This window comes from Chiroxiphia lanceolata, chromosome 22, assembly GCF_009829145.1.
Source record: "Chiroxiphia lanceolata isolate bChiLan1 chromosome 22, bChiLan1.pri, whole genome shotgun sequence".
In the NCBI taxonomy this organism is placed as follows: domain Eukaryota; kingdom Metazoa; phylum Chordata; class Aves; order Passeriformes; family Pipridae; genus Chiroxiphia; species Chiroxiphia lanceolata.
Window position 1 is genome coordinate 7,091,752 of NC_045658.1, and position 17,920 is coordinate 7,109,671.

The following is a 17,920-nucleotide window of genomic DNA, read 5'->3' on the forward strand; positions in this document are numbered from 1 at the left end:
CTGGCTTTCTGATAGGTAAGAAAATTGCTCTAAAGGCAGATGCTGTTGTATTTTTTTGTCCCTTCCACTTGACTTCAGAACAGCCCAACACGAAAGGAGCAGAGGTCTCCTGTTGGATCAGGAGGTGGCTCCGAGGGCAGTGTTGGCTGTAGGTGCTGCCTGTCAGGCTGGGCTCAGGTGTCCACGGAAGATAAGGAATTCTGGAGGTTATCAGCATCCCCCTAACTCAAACCTGACCCGCTCAGGCAGTGTGAGAGATCTGGTATGTGGGCTCAGGGATTGTTTTGAGACCTGCTGGCAGGGAACCAGATGTGCTGGGACTGCCTCAGTAAAATAACCCCGGCAGAGGCATCAGAGCCCCTCTCACTTGACCCTCTCCTGTGGCTCCATTCGAGCTCTTACCTCGACACCACTGCTCTGCTGAGCTGTCTTTTGACCCAGAGATGGGTCAGCATAAGATCCGAGCTGGAGATTTTGAAATGTTGTTCCTCAGCATATCCAAAGGGCAGATTTATCATTAGAATCAATTCCCTGGAATATACAGTTTCATAAGTAGGTGAATTGGCCTGGGGTAAAGTTCACCCTGGCAGCACTTGGGACTGTGCAATTCACCCCTGTGCTTCCTTATGGCTGAGATTTCAGTTGTGATCTCAGACAAGACACTGGTTTGGTTTCAGCTGCAGGAAGAAATAATTTAATCAGTCTCTCTCCCATTGTCATAATTCTGAAAGGAGAACAAGGTCTGGCTGGAAGGTTTGTGAGGCTCTTCTGGGTGTCACATTGTCCCACTGGCAGGAAATAATTGATTCTGAGGCTTTGGTGGAAAACGAGCACCCCAGAATTCCTTTTAAAGTTTGAGTCACTGTGTTAGGGGGGGAAATAATTGTATTCACTGTGTAAATTTGAGGGCAGAATACTTTGCTCATTTTTGTTCTCTGTATCTGTTGAGTGAGATTGTTGCTAACCTGTGGGTGGCTGTCAGGGGAACTCCCCTCTGTGAAACTCTTTTAGCTCTTCAGGTAAGAAGCAACTCCAAAACCTTCTTTTCTGTAGAAACGAACCACAAAGGGAAAATGTGCACCCTGGTGTCCCCAGTTCTCATTTCAGTGATGCTCAGATTGAAGATGAACTGTGTGTAAGAGTCACAAACTGAAGTCCTTGTGCAAGATTTAGGTCATGTGAACAGCCTTGACCTCCCTGGGGAGGCAAACCAGGCTGGGAGCAGCTTCCCCAGAAGCTGGAAGTGCCCTGAGGATCAGCTTTCCTGGCCTGGCTCTCGTCCTTCAGCCCATATCCCTGTGCTGCAGGGCAAAGGCTCGGGATGAGCCTGGATGTTTCCCTGCTCACTCAGCCCCAGGCAGAGAGGAGGCTTTACCTGCAGAGCAGCTCCCCCAGCCCAGGTCTCTCTTGTCCCTCCAGCAGCCCAAGGCAAGGGGAGCAGCTGATTATTGATCCTCTGAGCCCCTCTGAGCCCCCCACAGCTGGGACCTGCCTCTCCTGCCCTGCCCACAGTGCCTGAGCATCCCCTGCACCCAAATTCCCGACCTCGCAGAGAGGGTTGGCCCTGCCTTTGTGCTGGGAAGGCTTCTTGCCATCCTCTTGGATTACATTTATAAAATAAATCAGTGGGCAGCTCTTGGGCAGGATGTAGCTCAGCAGGGGGGAGCCTGGGGCTCACAGGCCTCATCACCTCGTTTTTGCACCTTCTTTTGGTCGTGTTTTCGGGAAATCTCACTCTAGAGAGATCACACGTCTCAGCTCTCTGAGGGGTGAGCAGAACACTGCCGGTGCATCAAGAGAAAATGTCTCTGGCCTGGTGAGAGGGGGCTGCTTTGTTTTCCCAGCTCCTCAGAGAGGGGGGGCTGCTGTTCCTGTTTTCGGTCGGTCGGGGAACCTCGAATATCCTCTGGTTCTTTTTCTCAGTGCCAGCCCAGCTCACAAACTCATCTGTTTCACACCTTCTAAAGGGCACGAGCCGGGCGTGCAGAGCAGCTGCCGGCCCCGTGTGTGATCAGAAGGGTTGCAGGGGCTCTGCTCCCCGTCCCAGCCGGCCCTTCTGGGGGGGTTTCCTGTGTGAGTGGGGCCGAGGTGCAGCTGTGCTCACCGTGGGGGAGGGCACAGCCCTGCTGGGCTCCCCGGCTGCTTTTTGTTGGGCTTCTTTGGTTTGTTTGGTTTTTTTTAAAATCTCTGCTCTGAAAGTGTCGGGCCGTGGGTAAAGCCGTGGTAACACATGCACCCTTTGGGCCTGTAAATTCGAGGTATTTAAAGTGAGTCTGTGGAGAAGTGCACACCTCCACGGGAGTGTTCCCAGCCTGCTGGGTTGCCATTATCCATGCTGGCAGGGAAAGTGAGAAGGGATAATCATGCTCTGTACTAGGCTGGTAAATTCAGTGCTAGAAGAGCACGATACCTGTCTGTCTTAGGACTTGCCCTGCCACTCTGAACTGCATCTCTGGCAGCTTTTTTGATGGAGCTTCTCTCCCTCCCGTGGTTGTGTCTGGCTGTTGTGTGGTGGTGCCTGTCAGTCATGACCTCAGGCAGGGTGCACAAGCTCTGGGCAAAGACAGAAGTGAGACCAACACAGTGGTTGTCACTGCATGGGTGTAACTGGCACGAGTTACACGTGGAATGAAAGCTCGTGTCCTTTCCTACCTCTCCAGACACTTAACACCTTGGTCTGGTTGCACTGCTTACCCTGCCAGCAGCTTTGATTCCCTGCACTTCTGATTCCCGGTAATTTTAAATTCCCTGACAGAAAGTTTGCTTTGTGTTGTGCTGAGGTGTTCAAACCTGGCCCAGCCACCAAAGCCAGGTGGGAGGCTGAGTCCAGGTGTTGAGCTCTAAGAATAATTCTCTTAGTTTTCGGGAGTGAGACCTACAGATTGTATCCATCAAAAACATCAAATACTCCCAGGATGCACCTCCAGAAGCTCATCAGAATTTATTTTTAAGGTTGGCTGTGTTTTCCTTGTGGCAGAAGCACCTTTTGGGTGTGGATAAGGGGAAGCAGCAGTGTCTCAGTGGTAAGAGGACTCTTGGAGAAATTACCACCAGAAAATCTTCCCGTCTTCATACAATAAAGTTCTGTTCAGCTTCTGTGCCTGTGCCTGCTCCCCTCTGCCAGGAGTGCTGCCCTGCTCCTCCTCCCCCTCATTGGGGAGCCATTTTAGCCCACACTTCCCTTTGGAAATAGCACCCAAAGCGTTTGGGGTTTCCACAGGAGCTCTGGGACACGAGTGACTTGTGTGTGTTTTGATCCCTTGGAACAGCCCTGGGAGCTCAGAACCTCTCACTGCTGCTCCCTCTCCCTGATGCAGTGAAATGTCCTGAAGCTCCAAATCCTCCCCTGCCTGCAGTAGCCTCTGTCTTTTGTTTATCAGATGAAGATTTCTCTCAAGTTCCCATTCATTTCTCATCTATTAAGCTTTTAGAACTCCACAATTACAGTTTTTTGAAATGAGCCAAAATACTGCAGAACATAGGAGTGGGATGTCCTGAACTCTTTCAAGGGGGAGGAAAACTTCAAAGTTTTAGAGTGTGTATATTACAAAGAACTGGAAATCCCTTTCTTGACTCGTGTGTACAATATCTGAGGCAGCCCTGGGATTTGATTCGAGCATCATTTCTTATGGTTTACTGTTTAATTTGAATCAGTGTGGTATGAATTACGTTACTGGTGAAAAATGAGCTTTTGTTGAGATAAATGCCTGCCATCAGCTTGGGAGCTGTCTCCTGTTTTGACATCTTTACTTTGTGCTTTTCTGCGTGCTGATTAGATGTTGCTGTGCAAGTTTAGCTGATTGCCCTCGGAGAGGGTGAGAGTGGGAGGGAAAAACGAGGGGGTGGGATTGGATTCATACATCAACAGGAATCGGCATTGGCAGCACCTTTTATGACATCCTGTGTTATTCAGGGTGTCTTCTGGGTAGAAAAACTGCACCTCCAGAACAGGAATATGAGGAGTTACAGGTAGAGGAGGGAAAGCAGAGCCAGTGTGGGTTTTTCTCAGGAGTTCTTCACTTCTGCCCTTTGCCCCGTTGCACAGAACTCGCTCTGCCCCGTGTCAGTGCGGTGCCTCTCTGCTGTGGGGAGCTGGAGATGCTTTCCTGGACATCATATTTGATGTGTGCAAATGTAAATTTAATGTAAAGAGGGTCCTGGATGGTTGCTGCTGCTGGTGGTTCCTCCTGCCAGGGTTTGTGTTTATGGTCAGGTCTGATGTACCTTCTGCTGGAGCCAATTTGTGGTGCCTGAGGGACACAGTGATGACACTGCAGGCTGGCAGGTTGTTTTACCCTGATGCAGGGCTGACACATGGGAAATACTCACTGGCTGGTCTGTGCTGATGTGTAAGAGAAGAGCAGTTCATAGTGGGCAGCCCTCCAAAAGGCTCTGCTGGATTCAAATGCACTCAAGAAATGTAAGCTCGCCTACAAAGCTCATGTGAGTGATCCAGGCTCCTCTGCTTGGAGCCTGAACGGGGAGTTTTGGTAGAAAACAGGCTTTTTCGTGTGATTTCTCGTGTGCTCTAGATGTGGTAGAAAAAAAAGAAGGAGAAGGTTATTTTTCCGTGACAGAAGCATGTCCCAGTAACAGCCTTCCCTGCAGCTTGCTGATGGTTTTCCTCCAGATCCCTCACAAAGCCAGATGACACAGGAGCCCAAGAGCAGTCTCGGAAACGCACACACCAGTGGAAAATTCCCACTCCAGATGTGTGGCTTGGGCAGGAGTGAAAGTTCAGAAACATTCATCCTTTTAAAAACCTGTATTGGTCTCTCTCCCTTTGGCTGCAGCAGCACTTTGCCTCCCACAGGGCAGCAGTGCCACCAAACCCCACAGTGTCACCAGGCTCAGCAGTGTCACCAGGCTCAGCAGTGCCACCAAACCCAGCAGTGTCACCAGGCTCAGCAGTGTCACCAGGCTCAGCAGTGCCACCAAACCCAGCAGTGTCACCAGGCTCAAGCCCTGGGCAGTCTGTGCCTGGCATTGCCAATCCCCTTGGCCCCAGTGCAGTCCAGCTGAGTTGCCTCATGTTCGTTGTTCTCCCGGCTCTGGCTCAGTTTAGAAGAAGAGGGAACTTGCTTGTTTGACGGTGGGAGAACAATAAAGATTTCTTTTCCTCTTCTCTGAGCTTTCTCAGTGTTTGGATACTGTGGGCTTTTATCCCAGGGCCGGTGGGTTCTGTGTTCTGCTGGAAATCTGCAGGTCTGCTTGCAGAGAGGACAAGATGTGAATGGTGAGGAGAGTCCTGGGGACAGGAGGCTGTTCACAGAGCCAGACACATGAACTGAGTTCTCTGATCCTGCAGCCATTTACCAGCCCTTAGGACTTGAGCCCTGAGCCCCCTGCACTGCCTGTGTCCCATGGGGCTCACGCTGCAGACAAGGCTCTGACCACCTCGTGCAGGGTGGTGGCCAGAGCTCTGCTACCCACTCCTCATGGAGAGCACAGGCAGAGGCTTTCAGGGAATGGCCCTTTCTCTTCTTATCTGGTAGTTTTGGGGCCGGGAACTGGCTTTTTTGGACAAGAAGTTTACTGTACATAACTCCAAGTGGCTCTCCCTGAGTACACTCAGAGCTTTTCCTGTGGCCCTGAGCTGGGGCAGCAGACAAGTAGGGTTTGGCTCAGCTGCTCTTCCCATCGCTTTCCAGTGCTATGACCTGTTTTTGTCTGACACGTTTCTCATTAACTCTTTGTCAAATCACCAGGAAGCCTGCTTAATTGCGGGCAGAGTGCTGAATTTATGAGTTCATCTAGGCTTCATGTCTACACATTGACAGAGGTGTTTCTCTGGATGGAGTCTTTTTCTCTTCATTTTGTGGCAAGAATGGAGTTTCTGTTTCAGTTACTTCTGAAAGTCATAAATTGCAGCAGGCCCTCCCTCCCCTTTATTTAAAAGAAACACAACAAAACTTCATGGCAACAGTTTATTGCTCTAAATCAGCTCGTGGGTCATTAAAGCGAAAAGGGGGGGAGGAAAAAAAGAGGAAAAATCTCCAACTCCTGCCAAATAAAATGCGCACATCGGCCAAGCTGTCAGAGGCAGATCCTGCGACCACGGGATGAGAAGGTTTATTACACTTTGGGCTTCTGGGGAGGGATGTTATAGCAACAGGACGCTGGGTCACTGATGGCAAACTCCTGGTTGCTTCGTTTCTTCATGCACACTAGGAATCCATTAAGCGACCTGACGACAGATCCGCAGGCACCGCGGCCCCCGGCACACCTCTGCCGGGGCCAGGCCTTGGACGCTGCCCACTGAAACGTGAAAGGAGCAGCCCAACAGAGAGCCCACAAATTAGGGGAGCAGGAAACCTCAAATGATGTGCAAAAAAAATTGTAAACGTTCGGGGCGAATTTTTCCATAACTTCTGCTCCATAACTCAGCATTTCTGATGTTAATAAATTATGGAACGGAGCCTCTGCGAGATCAGTGAAGCCTTTTGGATCCAAAGCCCGAGCGCCGCGCAGCAGACGGCAGATGAAGCTGCAAAGTGAGTCCTGGAACATGACAACAATTTCCTTTTGGCTGGAGAGGGATGAGCCTGAACTGCAGCCACAGCCAGCGTTCTGGCTCTGCAGCCCAAATCCCTGGCTCTGCAGTGGGCCAGTTAAAGCCCTGTAATCCCAGGGAACATGGAGGTGCGTTTGTTTGGAGCAGAGAGCCTGGAGAGGAGGAGGATGGGGACTCTGGAGCAGGGAGGAGAGAGTGTTCTGTGGAAACACAGGGAATGACTCCGCCAGACAGTCATGGCACAGTTACTGGCAGGGAAGAGGAGGGGAATTGGGAGTTCTTCGATGAACTGTTGGATTTGCAGACAAAAGTCCTGGGAGGTGCCGGGGGTTAATAAATAAACACTGAACTCACCATCTGAAGGAGAGGGAGAAAAGATGAACTTAGTTTTTGGCATACTGAGTAAAAAAAAAAAAGCAGGGAGAAATCCATGATGGGGTGGGTGGGATCAAATGGAAGAGTGGTCGGGGGAGATGAGGCAGAGGAAATGCTCCCACAGGAATTAACTCTCCGAGCCCTCAGGCCACAGTCCAGATGAAAGTTTGCTTTTCCAGCAGATCCCAAGTGCACGTGGCTGTCCCTCCCTGCCCATGGTTTAACATGGGGACAAGGTAAAAGGGACACAAAGTGTTCCTGCAGGGAGCCCAGCTCCAAAGGACAGGGATGCTGTGCCTCAGACCCGAGAGGATCAAGGGGGTGAAGAGCATTGCCCCAAAACTGGCTGGAGTATCAGCATGTACTGGTAACAGACCAGCAAAACCAGTGCCAGTTACTAAGTATAAATTTATTTTATTTTTTTTCTCCTCTCCCATATCTCCACACCTTTTTTCCCTTCTCCTCTTGCTCTGACAACTTCTTTTAATGTCTAAGCCAAATTACCCACTGGAGAGAGCTCTACACTGCCTGGCTGGTGCAGAGCCAGCCCCAGCCCAGAGCACAGGCACAACTGCAACTGTTCCCTGTCAGCTCCACCAAGGCAGAGTCCTGCTCATCACACAGGATCTTCTGCTTGGGTTTTCCTTCCTGTGGCATCTCTTTTGTTGCTGCTGGTGGTAAATACCTGATGTCAGCCTTTACCTGTCCAGGGAACAGGGATATCTGTGAATGGATGGGCTCATGATTAAAGCTGCTGCTAAGTCCTGGGTAGGGATGACCTTAGTTCTGGTCTTAACCGTGAACAACCAGGTTTAACAGAGCTGGAGAGGAGTGCTGTGGTGAGTGCAGCCCCATTCCAGCAGCTGTGTGGAGCTGAGGTTTCCAGCAGTTCACTGCAGGATGAATCCCTCTGTGCTTCCGTCTGGGACCTTCAATTTACCCACAGCCAACACTCTTTGCCTCCCTTTTTTCTGTCCACCTGCCCTTCTTCAGAGCATCAGTTACCTCTTGATGCTGCTCCTACTTCTTCTAAACACAGAAAAATGAATTTTCCAGGAGCTTTCCAGGAGCATTTTCAAGCTGAAAATCTCTTTTTTTTTTTAGTTACTGACAACGACTCGTAAGCAGTTGGTTTGCAGAATTTCGCCAGAGGAAATTTCTGATTTCCTTCTGGTCTAAACTGGAAGAAGATGTGGTAAAAGGTCTCAGCTTGTTTTTCCGGAGTTTTTTAAGGTGGGAGGAAGAGAGGCTTAGAATGTTATTCTGTGTGTGCACACTTTGACAGAGGAAAAAATAGATACCGCAGATAGTGATTGGTGGTGGCTTTTGGATCTCTCAGGGTTCTTTGTGCTGTGAAATAACCTTGACCCAGAAGATCAGCCGAGAGTGTGAGCGTGTGAACTCGGTCTCTAATTAGAGGTGTTGGCCACCAAGGGCTGAGCTCACCCTGGAGCACCCTCTGCTCCAGGACTGGTCCTGCAGCACTTTGAGACCAGTTGATTGCCCCCTTTATATTCTTCTCAAAGGGTTCTCATTGATCCCAGCAGAGGCATCACTTGAGGAGGGATGGCTGTTTACAGAGTCCCCCCCAGTGCCACTCCAGGCCTTGGGCCGTGGTGCTGGGCTCTATTTGTGGGGTACAGTGAGTGTGTGTGAAAAACAGGAGCTGAAGTTCTCAGGGTTTCATGCAACCTTTTTTTTTTTTCTCGTTTTGATCTGTCAGCTTTCACACCCCCAGCTTGGGTTTTATTTCCCCACGCAGATAAAACCACAGTTTCAGGTGATTTCGAGCTATGGCAGAACCTCCTCCTGAGGCAGAGCTGGCCCTGGAGCCTGAGCAGGGACCTGCAAAGTGAATTTGAGCCAAATTCTGAGCTTTCCTTGAGCTGTCTCCCCATGGAACTAGATGATCCTGGAGGTGCCTTCCCACCCAAACCCATCTGGGATTCTACAATCTGAGTGTCCTCATCAAACAATTCTGGAAGATGAGAGAGGGTGTCTGTAAGATACAGCTGTGAAATAAAACAGCCTGTTTGGGCAGTCCTGGAGTTTTCCACATTGTGTTCCCAGGGCGACTGAACATCACCAGTTGCTGCCTTATAAATTAATGGCACTGGGAGGTTTGTGGGCTGCTGTTTATTCAAACCTTTAAAAACTGTTCAGTGGCTTCAGACCAGCTGAGCATCGATGATTCATCTCATTCTGTTTTCCAGACGAATTCCCTGGAAGTTGTTATCACTTTCTGATTAGGTGTGTCCCCACTCCTGCCCCTCCAGGTGCTGGTTTGGCTGGTCCACTTAATTTGGGGTCAGTAAGGCCAAGAGAAGCACTTCAATCTCAACAGCTTTAATCAGCCTCTGTGTTCCTGGAGTTCCCTGAGCTAAAACAGGAGTTGTGGTTATTTTAGCTTGAATTAGTACAGCCTTTCAACCCATGTTACAAACACTTTTTTGTTGTTGTTTTTTTTTTCTTGCAAAGCCCAAACAACCTAAAATTGGCTTCTTGTGCCATCACTGCCCCCCCTGAGGCCTTTGGTGTTCCCAGCAGAGCTCAGGGGAGGTGAACAAGGGGGTCCAGAAAGTACCAGGGTTTGAGGAAGGGTCTGGTCAGGGCAGAGTCAGTGGCCATGAGTGTTCCCAGGCAGGGGATGAAGGAACTGAGCACACACAGGTTGTTTCCTGCCCCAGTTCTGTCCCAAACACACGTCTGGGGAGGAAAGGCAGGATTTCAGTGACTCTCAGTGCCATGTTTGATTTAGGAAGGAAGAAGGCAAATAGTGATGGTGGGAAAGGGTTAGTGCAGGAGGTGAGGGACCAGGGAATGTGTGCAGGGAGGTGGGAGCTTTCCTGGGGATGCTGGCAGGTCCTGCAGTCCTGGGGGTTCAGGGCTGGGAGCGAGAGTCTCAGCTGGCAACATCCCCCTGAGGTTCCTCAGCCCAGCCTTGGACTCGACTTGCTGCTGTCATCGCTGGGGTTTGATTTTTCCTTTCCTTTGTTTTCCCACCTTTTCTTTTTTCCCCTCTGTCTTGAAATAGATGGGAAAGTATTATCGTATCCCATGAGATTTTGAGAGAATTAATTGCTAGTAAAAGCATGTTAAGAGCTTCTGATGACTGAAGTAATTTGCACTGACACAGGGTCTGGTCAGGGTAGAGGGAAATCTAAGGGAAAAAGGAGTTTCTGTAACAAGGAGGCCCACTTAGGAGCAGAACAGGGTTTTGCCATGCTTGGGCTCAAAGGCCTTTTCCTTGTTTTCAGGGTGTCCTGTATAATTTTTTAAATGTGCTTTTTTATGGGAGTTGCCAACTGGATCATCCCAAACATCGACTGGGAATGCTGAGCATCTCCTCTGGTTTTGTTACTAAACTTCACTGTCTTAGGAGAGAAAAAGTCTCTTCCTGGTAAACCAGTGTGTTTCTTTGAATCACAGATCTTTAATTAACTCTTTTTTCCACACACCTGGACTTTCATTTGGAGGTTTTTGTTTGGAAGGAGTCCGGTTTTGCACACAAGCCCAATTGTGTCTCACACTCAGCCCCACAGACGTGGTCAGTGGATTTCTCATGCTGTACTTTGATAAATGAAAGTATCATTTGTTAAAGCATTTTTTTAAAATGCCATTTCCCAGCACTGTGGAAAGTGACTTGTTTTGAAAGTGTATTGAAACATTTGTAATTAAAACTGGTCCTGCACGAAAGGATAAAATAGATAAGGTGAAGATGGAGCAGTTTAAGGACCTTGTCATTGAAATCAATACAGTTTGGAGGAATTACTTTGGTTCCTTGGACTGGTGAGGAGACCAGAGCTGTGTGTTTGTCTCCAGTTGTGGTCCTGACCCTGTTCCTCCTGGACCACTCTGCTGTATGTCCTCAGAGGTTCTGCCAACAAGGAATTTCAGATTATGGCTGAGAGCTGGTTTCACTCTTGTCATCTCTCTACGAGCTGTGTGCATCATCGTGTTCTCTTTTCTGTCTCTTGTTTAGAGTCCTGCCTTGCAAACAGTTTTCCCTCCTCTCCTCTCCCCAGAGCTGCCATTTGGTGCCAGCTGACCTGTGCCTTTCTCCCGTTCTCCTGCAGATTGCAGACGACCTGGGCAATGAGAAGTTCTGTGTGGATGCTGGCCAGGCTGGGGCTGGCAGCTGGCTGAAGTACATCCGTGTGTCCTGTTCCTGTGATGAGCAGAACCTGGCTCTATGCCACGTCAACGAGCAGGTAAGGGCCCTGCAGGGACTGCCCTGCCCACCTCACCCCTCCACGGGGACTGCCCTGCCCACCCCACCCCTCCACAGGGGCTGGGGGCTTGGCCAGGGCGTGGTGTGGAGGGGCAGCACTGAAAGGAGCCAGCCAAGGCACTGATCTGCTCAGCAGCTCTGCTGGGGTGTCCCTGGGACCCCCAGAGTTCAGATCTTCCAGCCCCTGACTCCTCTGGTGGTGAAGCAGATGCTGTGAAACAGGTGATGGTGACAGAACACACTGAGAAGGGTGGAAAGCAGTGCTGGGGGGTCATGGCCATGGGAACTGTGGGCAGGGCTGGGTGGGGAGCACAGTGCTGGGAACTCTGTTGGTGTCTGCCTGGAAGAGGAACGGGAGAGCAGGAGATGGTTTGGGAGTCTGCTGAGGAGGAGGAGGGCAGGTGGAACCCTCCTAGGCAGTGCTGGGGGGGTGAGTGAGGGGTGTTACTCGGAATTAATAGGAATTTGATGAGGTTTGCCGATATTTGCAAAGCTCTCTGAAGCTTAAACCCAAAAATGGATTCAGGATGAGCAATCCTCGTTGAGAGTTTCACAAACCTCCAGTCGAGTACAAATCAAATGCAAGTCACTGTTTCAGACCCAACTTAAATGAGAAATCCTGTCCTGCTGCTGTTACCTGTCAGCAAACAGGAGGCAGATTTGGATCTGTGAAGGACTTTTAAGGATGTTATCAGCTGCTCTGGGCTTTCATCAGACTCGGTGAATTCATAATTCCCGAGTGGCCAAGGTGCCTTTTGAATATAACCCCCCCCAATACAAGAGTATTTGAATTCTTAAAGACTCAAAATAAAATTTCTAGTGAAGTAATTGACAGCAGAATCTGGACTGTTGAATGATCCCCCCGTTACAGATTATAATGTATTTAAAATGTATTTCTAGTTAGAAAGAGATTAATTGAGACATTTCATTAACTATTTTTCAATTGTGAAGCCAATTTTCACAGGTAGAATAACGTTAGCCCATTTTCTTTATATTTATTCATACTGAATAGGTATTTGAAAAGAATAGAAGATATCTTTGATTGACTGAGATAATTGTGATTCTGAAGGAGGACTGGAAAAAAGGGTAGAAAAATGATATGATTTACTAAATGTGTCTGGAAAATGTTTTATTTTTTTCCTGTTGCTACTGCTGCCTTCATGAGGAAAATACTTGAGCAGTTCAGGAGTCTGTAATATTAAACAGAATCTCTGTAATAAAGATAATGGCCTGAGCTGGCTTCCAGGGTGATAGCTACAGCTTTTATTTGGGATGCAGATATTGGGGAATAAAAGGAGTAACAGGGGATGGAAAAAATCGGGCCTGTGTTTAATAAGCTCTGGGGGGGGGGGGTGTGTTACAGGGGTTTTATGTGTGTTTTACACACGTGTTTGGTGACTCCTTTCGGGATCCCCGGGTACATAACACAGCGCCTTAAAAAAGAGGAAATAAAAAGCAATGTGGCTCAGCTGAGACAAAGGGGAGGCGATTCCAAAGGAGGAAAACACGGGAACAAAAGCAGAACGTGCAGCCCCATCCTGGCTGTGCGTGCTCAAGGCCAAACTTCTCCCTGTGTCCGCTCCTCCCGGGCAGGGGACGGGGCTGGCAGGGGGAGGGCGGGAGGTGCAAACCCTGCCCGGCTGCCGGGGTTCATTATCTGTGAGACGAGGACGTAAAGAGCCGTTTTTCGGCTGGTTTTGAATTTTGGAGCTCCTGTGCTGCAGCCGATGCCTCGGGTGGGTGGGTGGGTTTTCGATCTTTGGGTAAAGGCAGCAGCTGTTTCCTCTGGTGCTCTCTGTCCCCCCAAAGCACGAACGCGTGGCTGTGCCGGGGCTCAGACAGGTCCCGGCTGTAACTCGTGCGGCAGCAGCAGGGTGGTTCCTGCGGAGGGTCCTGGTCAGGGAGGTGGTTCTGGGACGGGCTTTTCTCCCTGGCCGCGTCCCGTCCCCGTCCCTCGCCCTGGGGACGGTGAAACGTCCCCGCCTCGTCCCGGGGCTCCGGCTGCTCCCGAGCACTTTTCCTCGGAGGGAAGGATGTCCAGCTCCGGTGACGAGGTGCCGGGCTCTGAGCGAGATCAGCCTCGGAGTGCGGTGGTTGTGGTTCTGCAGCACCGATATTTCGGTGTCTGGACCAAATTGCTCGGGTTTAGCTGCAAACTGCTGCAGGCAGAGCCAGCTTTCTGCTGCCCCGAGCTCACAGCCACAGCAGCGGCCACACAGCAGACCCGTGTACCGACCCAGACTGGAAAAGGGTTCCTCCGGATTATTTTTACCTTCATTTTTTTATATACTTTCCTTTTATTTTTTTTCTCTCTTCGGTGCCCCGTGCCCAGAATAATTTTGATAAAAATCAAGAAATTGAGTATTTTCGGTCATCCGTGAGAGCACTACCAAGCCCTATTTATCCTGTTAACTATTTAGTGTTAAATTAAACTGGTAATTAAGAGAGTTGCCTATTCTGTGGTGGGAAATGAGAAATGATCATGTTTGGAGCTTTTCTATAAATGACCATAATTGATTTATGAATGTAAATCTTCTGCTGGTTTAGTAAATCCGAGGTTTTTTGGTGCACAAGAAATGAAAAAGGAGAGGAAACACAGCAGTGGTTTTAATGAATCCAGACCATCAGTAACACGATTGCAAGATGAAGTTAATTATTATAATGAAATGTTTGATGAAATTAATGTGACTCCAGCAGAATCCAGCTTTTCCCTGATCATTAATGAAGCTTGTCCTATATTTCTGGAAAGACTGCAGCAGACGCTTTTAAATACAAGGAGCTACTTTGTTCTGAGAACAAACAGGAGAGGAAAAGGAGCTAAAGGGTGATACAGGGGCAGTGTCAGCCTTTGGCAGGGTAATTCTGAAGGATTTTTCAGTGCAAAATTTGTGACTGTATCTATGAACTAGATGGACCTTTTAGACCCGTGGTTTGTGTTTTAGTGCTGGTTTGGGTTTGGGTTACCAACTGCAAGAGAAATCTCTGTTAATAGCAATTTTATTTTATTTTATTTTTTCTCTTAGCTTGGGTCATCCCGAGCCCTGTTTTTCTGAGCTCTGGGCTCACTCCTAGGCTGTCCTTTGCTTTTTTCCAGGCAGTTTTCCCATTAAGTTCAATGTGGTTTGGTCCTGGGAAAAGCTTTTCTTGTTGAACAAGCAGGGAAGAGCGTTGAAGTGCAAATGAAAAAGATAATGAGAAAATGGTGAATTTTATACAACTTTTGGTTTGCATTGGAATTCACAGAAATCAACCCTCCCATCCCTGTGGAGCAGGGCAGTGGGACCTCTCAGAGCTGTGCTCACCTGTGCACAGGTGAGTGTCCTGCTGTCAGCTCGGTGCTGCTCGGGGGTTCCCACCGAGGGTCTCTCAGCTGTACAGTGAGATCCTGGGACCCTGCCTTTGGCACCGGGTGCCTGTTCTGGGCTCCGAGCTGGGTGGGGACAGAGTGTCTGCCACGGAAGAGCTGTTTGCCAATCAGCGGGAAACAGTGATGGAATTACACTGAGGATTCTGGCAGGCACGGGGATGGGTTTCTGTGCACTTCGGGGCATCTTATCAATGGCAAACAGTTGGATTTCATTTCTCATCCCAAACATTAGTGTTTGTGGCCGTGTCACTGCTTGGAAACTCTCGGTGAAAGATCCCCCGGCCTGCCCCGCCGGGCAGCGCTGGGTGGGCGTACAGGGACCGAGATCCCGGGGAGTTGGCGAGTGGAGCTGTGGGGAGGTGCAGGGAGTGCTGAGGAGGGGATGGAGGGAGGCAGCCGGGCACGGCGAGCAGCCAGTGCGGGCCGGGATGTCGGAGCTGCACCGGAGCTCCCGTAAGGGCCGCCCCGCAGCGCGCGGGGGCCGCGACAGCCGGGTCAGGGGGGCGGTTGTGTCTCCGTCCGCCCCGGGCAGCGCTTGGAGCTGCTGCAGAGACACGGCCCGGCTGCCCTTCCCTCCCCTCCCCTTCCTTTCCCCTTCCCTGCCCTCCCTGCGACCGGGCCCGTCCGCCGGCACCGGAGGAGCGGAGCGGCCGAAGGGACAGAGCGACAGGTCAGGCGGCCCCCGCCCCGTCCAGCCCCGGCCCGAGCCGCTCCAGAGCCCGGGGCCGGCACCGGGGGTTGGGGGGGACCCTGCGGGAGGAGCGGGACCGGGAGCGGGGCCGGGAGCGGGCGGCGTGTGCCACCTGCTGGGGCGGGCGGGGGCATCGCTCCCGGTCCCCTCCCGGTCCCAATCTCGCTCCCCATCCCGATCCCGCTCCTGCCCCCGCTCCCTGTCCCGGCAGCTGCGGGAGCGCTCCCCGCCGGCGAGTTTTGCTCGCTGTGTCCCGGGGAGAGGTGGGAATCCCGGTGCGCCGGCGGGACAGCCCTCGCCATCCCCCGCTGGAGCGGGAGCGGGGCGCGGGAGGGGCGGCGGAGCCAGCGCGTTATCCCGGAGCGGTGCCCGCGGGATGGAGAACGGCCGAGCTCCCGGAGCTGCGGGAGCTCGTGTGTGACCTGTGCGGGGACCGGGACAGTGCAGGGACCGGGGCAGTGCGGGGACCGGGACAGTGCAGGGACCGGGACAGTGCGGGGACCGGGGCAGTGCGGGGACCGGGACAGTGCAGGGACCGGGACAGTGCGGGGACCGGGGCAGTGCAGGGACTGGGACAGTGCGGGGACCGGGGCAGTGCGGGGACCGGGGCAGTGCAGGGACTGGCGGGTCGCGGCCGTTCCGGCGCTCGGTGTAACGCGGGCGGATCTGTCGGGAGTGCCCCGAACTCGGTGTGCAGGGAAGGTTCCGAGCTCCGGTAACTGGGCTCCCCGGTCCCCGCCGCTCCGAGCGGTGGCTCTGGGAGCGATGGATGCCCCGTGTCCCTGCAGCTCCCTGGGATCGCTCCCATCTCCGGGCGGTCACATCTCCCCGCAGCAGCAGCAACTCCGGGACAGGGAGGACAATTCGGGAGCAGCCCGAGCACCTCTTGCTCCTGCCGGGCTCGGGGCCACCCGTGTGCCAGGGCCTCGCATTCCAAGGAGGGAGGGGAGGGGACTCTGGGAAGGAAAAATCATCGTGTTGGCACAATTATTGCAGCCCGGGCAGGACTTCAGGAGTTTTGTGTCTTTCTTCTCCATGAGCACAGGCTGGCAGAGGCTGAGGGGCAGCAAGTTTAGGCAATCATTCTGGGTACATTGCACTTATCCTGAAAAATAATTTCTTGCTTTGCTGTTGAAGGCAGTGCTAAGGAAACTTGGCAGTTAATAATTGTTATCAGGTGAATTGTGTGGTATTGTGCTGGAAGAGGACAGGGTCCAGTGTACTCTAAAAATTTATGAAACGTGGAAGACACCAAATCTCCTCAGCTCAAGAGAGACATGGAGCTCCTGGAGCAGGTCCAGTGGAGGCTACGAGGAAGATTAAGGGACTGGAGCATCTCTTACACATAATCCACTATCAGCCACTCTTCTTCCCCGGGAATTCCTGCCATTTTGTCAGAAGGAATGAGGCCATTGGTGTCCACTCACGTGTGACCCACCTGTCACTGGACCTGCTGCCCTGGTTTCTGTGGGGTTTGGGGGAAAAACAGTAAAGTTCAGTGTGTGGTATGTCTAAAAACATACACTATGTTAGTGCAGTGTTACATGTCATTGCACCTGGGATGAAGGAGATTTCTTTCTCACTGGAATATTTTCTAGGCATCCTTGGAGTGCCAGGATTCATTTTGGTTCAGGAAAGCTGTGTAAAGCCCAGGTGTCCTTTAATCCATGTTCTGCTCCCTCCCAGTGCAGCTGAGACATGGACTCTGCCCTTGTCTCAATCCTGTTTCTGTTTTGGGTTTTCCCCCTGTGCAGTGACAGAGGTTCAGCAGGTGAACAGTGCTGTGCTTGGGACATTTTGGAAGGTCCTGTGCTCAGACAGGAGCTCAGAATAACCTGTTGACCTGGAGTGGTTCAGATCTTGTCCTTAGGGGTCAGGTCTTGGCTGTAGGGGAGAATAATCTCCAAAATGATTCCGTGAAGAAGTGATAATTCAGCTCTAACCATCAGGCCAATCTCAGCTCAGGGAGCAGAGAGTCAAACGTGTTCCTCCCATCAGTGTAACCTTCCCCTGGCTGTAACAAACACACTGAGCTTAGAGGAGGAGGGAGAACAATGGGAAGATTTTGTGTGGTTTGAAGGAGAGAGGCTGTTACCCAAAATATTTCCCTGTTGTCCCAGCCCTGTGAAATGCTGACATCCAGAGAGTCAAATAAAGGCAGAAAAACGAGCTCTCAGCAGCAATCATCCCAACCCAAGTGACAGCCTCCCCTGTTAGCTGGAGTCATTGGAGTTATTGGGGAAAATGTAAAGTGCAAGTCTTTGCATATTTAACATGTCTCTCAATTTTTGTTTCTGATTCCCAGATCTATTATAAAGTTATTAAAGAAATTGAGCCAGGAGAAGAGCTCTTGGTGTGTTTGAAGGAAGGTGGTTATTCCCTTGGGAACATGGCACCCAGCATGGAAGGTAAGGCCTCCAGAGGACCTTCTGCACCTCTCTGCAGCACACCCAGGAACGCTGAGAACCTCAGTGAGAGCTGAACTGGGACAAAACCTGATCCAGTACCTCCCCCTTCTGTCGCTGTTGGGATTTTATGCTCATTTTCGCTCTTTCCCTGGTGGGAGTGACTGTCTAAGTCCACGATAGTGAGTCTTTACTAAACTCAAGATGTGCAGCAGACCAATTTTCCCCTTCCCTGTGAGGAACATTGTGGTTTTGAATATGATTGGAGGTGCCTTTTCCACCCCCAGGGTCACTGTGTTTCTTTAGGTGTAATAAAAATGGACCCAACCTTTCCAAG

The 17,920-nt window shown here is 51.1% G+C and overlaps 1 protein-coding gene across 4 annotated transcripts in view; it reads left to right on the top strand.

Annotated features, from left to right (window-relative positions):
* The window catches only part of PRDM16 (PR/SET domain 16), a 262,940-nt gene that overhangs the window by 206,240 nt on the left and 38,780 nt on the right, over positions 1 to 17,920 (top strand). For 3 of the 4 annotated variants that reach the window (XM_032709186.1, XM_032709187.1, XM_032709188.1), the window contains exons 4-5: positions 10,966 to 11,100; positions 17,484 to 17,586. In XM_032709186.1, coding sequence (XP_032565077.1) covers positions 10,966 to 11,100; positions 17,484 to 17,586 — 238 coding nt within the window. Of the gene's footprint in view, positions 1 to 10,965; positions 11,101 to 15,029; positions 15,158 to 17,483; positions 17,587 to 17,920 lie in introns of those variants that run through there. The other variant, XM_032709189.1, reaches the window with a different exon arrangement.